Genomic DNA, 6,939 nt, shown 5'->3' with positions numbered 1-6,939 from the left:
TTAATCTCCACCTCTGAAAGCTATCCTTACCAAATTTGGAAAATAAAACTTGCTCATATTCATGACTAGTTCATTGAGCTCATTAGCAGAATTGTGTCAGATTTCAAAGCAGCACTTCATTTTGAAAACCATTCAAAGGAAGCATTGAGTATCCCTAACATGTTATGTTGGCATCGATGCAGCACAACTAAACCCTACCTAGGTTAGGTCTAGAGTTTAATCCCGTCATCTGGATATTAAAATATTTGCCCTTGAATTCAGTGGAAAGATCCTGACTGCATGCCTGGAAGCTCTCTTTTAAGAGCCATCTTTCAATTTTCTGGTGGGTCTAGGAAATCAGGTGAAAATGAATTTAGCCTTCTGGTTCTATACTAAATATCTGATCATAATTCAACAATTAATGGTTAAAATAAACCTTGGTTTAACCTAGCATGTAAAACCGTGCTTCCTTTCAATTTCAAGGAGTCCTATTAATTACTCCCAAATATATAAAATGATGAGGCAATGCAATACTCTAATTTATCCAACTGACATCCTATCCTTCTAACAGAATTCCAAGGCCACTAAACTAAAACCAAATCACTGCTAACACTTCTCAGTATTATAAATATGTCAAATTGTATCCTTTACTGTAAGTAATCTAATATTACCAATCACTCATTTGAAAAGCATCTCCAAAGAAATAAGCCCTAAGGCATATAAAGTAAGATAAATAATTTAAAGCTCAAAATAACAAAAAAAACTGTGTTTTTATTGTTCACCTAAAGAAGTTTTACAATAAAAATACCTTTTAAAAGCAAGCAAGATGTTCCTCTTTTGTTCCAGCAGTTTCAAGCATTTTATGTAATTGTTTTGACAAAGCCAGAGGTGTAACTGGATAGATAATACAATGGCATCTTCTTTCCTTAGTTGTGTGAACAGCATTTTTATTGGTCACAGTCTAAAGCAAACAATCCCTATTCACACTATCCAGTACACACAAAATAAAGAAAAGAAATAACTGCACTGGAACAAAATACCCCAAAAGACAAAGAAAAACCCATAGCAGAACTACACAGTGGTTAAGATATATTCCATCCTTTGATGATAAAAGTGTGCTCTATAACTAGATGGCACAGGAAATTAACAGCACTAATTTGAAGGACAGGAAATACATACATTATCATATATATATATATATATATATATATATATATATATATATATATATATATATATATATATATATATATATATATATATATATATATATATATATATATATATATATATATATATATATATATATATATATATATATATATATGAGATTTAATTAATTACTCATTAGTAATAAGGTGATGTCTCATTTGGTGAAGTGTTCAAGTTGATTTGGTAGGTAGGAAGAAGAGAAAAAATGGGTATATTTAGCATTCTGTAACAATTTAAGATTTTATAGTTTTTGTGTAAACATCTTCATTACTGAAGTGTTTTACACTTGCACAATGTTAATCACTTTATTATACATGAACACCTGAAACGGGCCAATTACACAATAAGACCGCAAACAACCACTGGTATTTTTCTGCCTTCTGAAAGCCCCTAAGGCAGAAGTATCACCAAAAGTACATTTAAAAAATCTGCAAAAACATCACGAAAATTACATTTAAAAACTATTTTTTAAAAAAAAAATCTGCAAAAAAAGTGGTTCTGGACAGTGCAACTGCTTTTTAGCAGTTTTAAAATAGCCACTAGGTTCTTTAGGTTTTTGTGGCTTCACAGGCTTTAATCAAGAGTCACATGTCATAAATAAGTACCACAAAATATACATTAATTTGAGCAAAAAATTCATTAGGAAGATTCTGGCTACAAGAAACCAAATAGGTACCTGTCACATGGTTCATATGTCGAGGCCAATCTCTGAATCCAAGTGTAGTCTCATGACTCAAGCCTGCAAAGTCTTCTACACATCCTTAAAACCCACACGTAATCTGCACCCCACCCCATCCCAAAATGCAAGAGTATTTGTGGATGCAAATCCCAATGCACACTGGGAGACTTCTCTATGTACAACTAATTGTTCTTTACGGTATCTTATATAGAAAACTTTATAGACTTCTAAAATAAAAGGAGTATTCCATTGCTTTAACTCCTGATATCACGAGACATCTGAAAGTACATAATGTCATGTAATCTTCTGGAATGTACATCTTCTAAAATTCCAGCTGTTAAGCTAAGGGACAAGAAAAAAAATCACAATCTTGGCAAACAAACTTGGTATAGAAAACAGATGATGAAAAAAAGACAGCTTAAGATGATTTTAAAAAATGAGCAAAGGTTGGAGGCCAACTGAGCACATTTTTAAAAATATATAATAAATAATGCATTCCAAAGTGTATATAAATTATTATTGTAATTTGAATTTGGGGCTACAATGACATCAAGTTACTACTTCAAAATCCTCTTGTAGATTATACCATTAATATCTCTTTACAGAATTATAATTTTCTAAGGGCAGGGGGGGAAGGGAGATGGACATTATTTTTCTTAAAGCTATTCCAGGAAACATAGCAAGGATCTGAGAGTAGCTATCCTAAAAATATGGAATGGGCATTATCCTCTGGAAAAAGAAATAAAATAGTATGTTAAAAACTATAAACAAGCTTTAGGCAGCTAAATTCTCAGAATTTTATATCACCCAGATACAAGACAGCAATTTGCAAAGTCTTAGAACCCTTAGTTAAATGGCAGAATAGTTACCACTTATTTGTAAATTCAAATCTCCAATACACCAACAGTGTACAGAGTCGCCTTGCTTCATTACATTTTCCTGAGAGTAAAGCAATTAAACATAATCTTAATCCTAAAACAAAAGTGATTTTTTTAATATTTTTTTCTTTTTTGCAGATGTAATTTTTGGGCTATTCCCTGACAAACTAAGTTAAGTAAGTTTGATTGCTAAACACTGTCCCATAAAGACAAAAAATGCAAACTATAATGTCTATTGATCTGATTAAAAATCATAATACAAACCAATCTAAAATTACATTAACAAAACTAAGTATGAAAAGTTGCATTGAAAGGGCGTGTTACATTATTTGTATTAGGATCGTGTAGAAACATTCCGATGGCAGTGTTATCAAAATAAAACTAACACATTAAGACCATCCCCCTAAGCCTAGTCATACTTGAGACTCTACCTATAACTTTGGCTAGTTTGGGTCTTTACTCTCGTACTACATGGCTCACTAACATCAGACATAATATTTGAATACCCTGAGAAATCTGATACTGAAGTCCTTACTCTATGGTCCACTTCTCCATTAGAGTTAGCAATAAAAGTCATTGGCACCCTGCTGCCCGTCTTAAACTGAGAACCAAATGCTTGTGCAAAGGTCTCTATCTGATATGTTGCTCGATGTTCTAGGTCCTTCTGAGGATCTATCTGGTTAGCTAGCTCCTGAGAGGGAATGGGAAAGCTTGTTGAAGTTTCTAGGGTTTTTTGTTCCTTCTGGCTATTCAGTTTTTGAGGTGTAGAATGATAGCCTGATGACGTGTCTATGCTTTTTTGAGAGTCTATCAGGTCATCTAGTTCTTGTGAAGGAGTCAACTGTTGATGGGTTGCCTCCAAAGCAGACAAATAAAAACCCGGCTGAGATCCAAGCAACATCCCAAAGGGAGGCTTTGACAATGCAGTTGGCAACACTGAGGTAACGGATTGGCTGAAACCACACTCAAGTGGGGACGTAGTGTACACTTGTTTGTCTGGAAACAAACTATGGTTATGAAGGCTTGAAGATAAACTTACAAATTGGAAACTGGGACCAAAAGCAAAACCAGTGCTATTGGTTGTTCTTTCAAAAGCATGTTGGAGGTATTTTGAGTATTCTTGCAACATGCTTGCTTTGTCATTTGAAGTTGCCTGGGAACTGGGACTCAGGTTCTCCTCTTGAACCATCTCTGTATGTTCTCCTGAAGCTTGTAAGTCCACACGCTGTTCAGCGATGCTGAAGGGATCTTCTTTCTGGCCTTCTGATTTGTGAGAGTACTGATCTAGAAGACTTTGCAAGACTTCATCAGGAATGCCAGACTTATCGTGACAAGATTTGATGTCAGCATTAAGAGACGCTGGGTCAATAAGAGATAATGGGGTCTCACTGTCCATAACACTTACCCCTGCGGACTGAATAACAGACGGCTGGGAGGCCATATGCCCAACATTTATAGAAAAGGCACTGTTACTGCTGGCGGTTTGCAAATATCTTCTTTTCTTTGAAAACTGCATGGCATCATCATAATTGCTACTTATTTGACCCGATTTGCCACTTGCCGCTTGGAGAAGGCCAATAGCATCTACACTGGTATTTGCGACTAGGCCAAGAGAGCTACTTGGTTTTCCAGAAAATTGCTTCTGACCAAGGAGGTCTGGTAATGGTGACATAAAATTAAGAAAGCTCTTATCTGCACTTTTCCGGTTTCCTTTTTTAAAAATTAGTTTTGGCACCTTTTTCTGTAGCTCTTCCAACCCAGTGCCAATCAAGCCACCACTGGAAGACACTATTGGAATCTCTACTGCGTAATTCTGCAAGGACATATTAGATGCAATTTGAGATTCGGATATTTTATGACTAGGTTTGTGTTCTTTGTTTTCAGTGGGTATACATTTTGCTTTGCTTTTTCTCTTTGATGAACCTGTATTTCCCTGAGACAACATAGACAAGTTGCCCATGCTATGATTTGATGGCCCAGGATCCATTCCAGCACCTGCTTTCCCTATGGCTTCTCCACATGTACGCCTGTGCTTCAAAAGTCTATCAGTTCTTGAAAAATACTGCTGACAGGTTTCACATTTGTATGGCTTTTCTCCGCTGTGCGTTCTCTTGTGCCTCTCCATGTGATACTTCTGGATGAACTTCATACTGCATTGGTCACATCCAAACGGCTTCTCCCTGCTATGGATTTTTTCATGCCGTTGAAGCAAATACTTCTGAATGAAACCCATGTTGCACTGACTGCACTGGAAAGGCCTCTCACCAGTATGGATGAGCACATGCCTACGCAGATGATAAGAGCTCCTGAAGGCAGCATTACAGTGTTCACAGACATGAGGTTTCTGGCTAGGGGACAGCATGGCAGCTTCTCCATCTCCTGCCACAAGGGCCTTGGCTGAAGCGTTCGGCTTCTTCTTGGCTTTGTTTCCCTGAGATTCTGACTTTGGCCTCTTCACCTTCTTGGTCTGAGCATCCTGTTTAGGCTCATCTGAGCCAGAAGCACTTACTTCACCACTGCTTCTGAAGCCCAGTAACAAATCTCCTCTATGGGGATGATGATGCAGATGGTGAAAAAGACTGAGGTCCTGGATCACACTCTGGTTGGCCCCTTCCACTCCACCTCCTCCACCACCAAGGGTGGGATGCCTCTCCTCCCCAGCTATACCAAAGAGACCCCCATAATGGTGGTGGTGGTGGTGATGATGATGGTGCTGCTGCTGCTGCTCTTCATCCTCTTGATCGCTGGGCTTCTCCTGTTTGATGTTCACCAAGGAATGGAAGAAACCCCACGAGCTCCTCTGGGACGAGGACGAGGAGGCGAGAGGAAACCCTCCCGTCGTCGGCTCTTTCTTGAAAGTCATGCCCTGAGGGTGGGGAGGAGGCGGAGGAGCCGGCGTCTCAACGGCCGAGGCAGTGGTGGCGGTGGCAGAGGAGGAAGACGAAGAGGACGAGGATGAAGAAGAGGCGGCGGCGGTAGCAGAGACAGAAGTCAGCCCACAATGCTGCGGAGGCGCGGCCGGGCGAGTGAAACTGGTGACTGGCGGCAGCCGGTGATTGAACATGACCATGCTGGGGGGGAAGGTGGGCTCCATCGCCGTCCTCTTGGAAGAACCGCCGCCGCTCAGGAAGCCGCTGCCGAGTTTCATGTTCCGCTCGCAGGCAGGAAGGGAAGCCGCAAAGCCGGGGGAAGAGAAAACCGGGAGGAGGCGCGGCCCGTAGGGGCTGCTTCTGCTGCCGGACCCCGCAGCTGCGCCGCTCGCTCCCTCGCTCGCTTTTGACTCAACTCACCCGCCGGCTGGCCGGCCGGCCCGGTCTCTTTCGCGCTCCGTGCTTTTTAACACTCGCTAGCTCGCCAGTGGCGGCCGCCGACAGCCGGGCGCATCCTTCGTCGCCGCTCGGCCCCACCCGGCCCAACCTCGTCCCGCCGCCTCCGCCGCCGCTGATTCCTCCTGACGGCCGCCGCCTCCGGTTAAAAATATCGCCACAATGGAATTAGCAGAGCCTCCTGGAAGGCCTTTACTGCACATGCGCCACGCGCGGCATGCTGGGAAGGATTGCCCAGTCAGGAGGGCACTAATGTTGGGGAGGCAGGAAGGCGCAGGCGCGGGTTGACCCCCTGCATCTCCCCCTCGCGCGCCCCCTCCCCCCTGGTTCGTTCCCGCGAGCCCATTACCTCACTGTCAACGCGATCGAGCTATCGTCGGTCGCTCCCGGTAGGGCACTTGCCCCTGGCTCCATAAAGGGGCACCGGTGGCCGCGTTAAGGGCCACTCGGCCTCGTGCATGTTCCATACTTCTCTCTCTCGCACACACACACGTATGCAGTTAACACGCGTGTCTGCATAGTTTCTAGATGTCTGGAGGGGAGCAGCAATCTTAACCCAGCTTGCAGGCGGCCCAGGCGTTACAAACGTTCTTTTTGGATTTTGAAAAACTCGATGCGTTGTTCCTCAAGTGTAAATGGCACTAAACGCGAACGGGCTTCCTCCCCACGAAAGCATGCATGAAGCGTGGGAGAAACGCTATCACTTGTGTTTCCTGCAGCTAATCGCTGAAGTCCCATTACATGAGCAATACTTTTTTTTTCTTCTTTTTTTGCCAAATAAGGTTTAGAGGTTGAAACGACTACTATATAGTTTCGAATTAGGGGAAATACTTCCTGACAAAACCAGTACTGTGCAACAGATCGC

General features: G+C 41.9%; 1 protein-coding gene across 1 annotated transcript; it reads right to left on the bottom strand.

Annotated features, from left to right (window-relative positions):
- Window positions 1-2,191: 2,191 nt before the first annotated feature.
- On the bottom strand, window positions 2,192-6,163 carry ZNF281 (zinc finger protein 281). The gene has a single exon (XM_081324782.1). It carries the CDS (start codon window positions 5,894-5,896, stop codon window positions 3,176-3,178), a length of 2,721 nt encoding a protein of 906 aa, XP_081180908.1. The 5' UTR covers window positions 5,897-6,163; the 3' UTR covers window positions 2,192-3,175.
- Window positions 6,164-6,939: the final 776 nt, after the last annotated feature.

The sequence above is a fragment of the Vipera berus genome, assembly GCF_964194415.1.
Source record: "Vipera berus genome assembly, chromosome: 3".
Classification (NCBI taxonomy): Eukaryota; Metazoa; Chordata; class Lepidosauria; order Squamata; family Viperidae; genus Vipera; species Vipera berus.
Note: the sequence above shows the minus strand (reverse complement) of the source record. Positions and strands in the feature narration are given on the sequence as shown.

Excerpts from the sequence above, each read along its gene's own strand:
- ZNF281 (XM_081324782.1), bottom strand. The coding sequence starts at position 5,896 with ATGAAACTCGGCAGCGGCTTCCTGAGCGGCGGCGGTTCTTCCAAGAGG.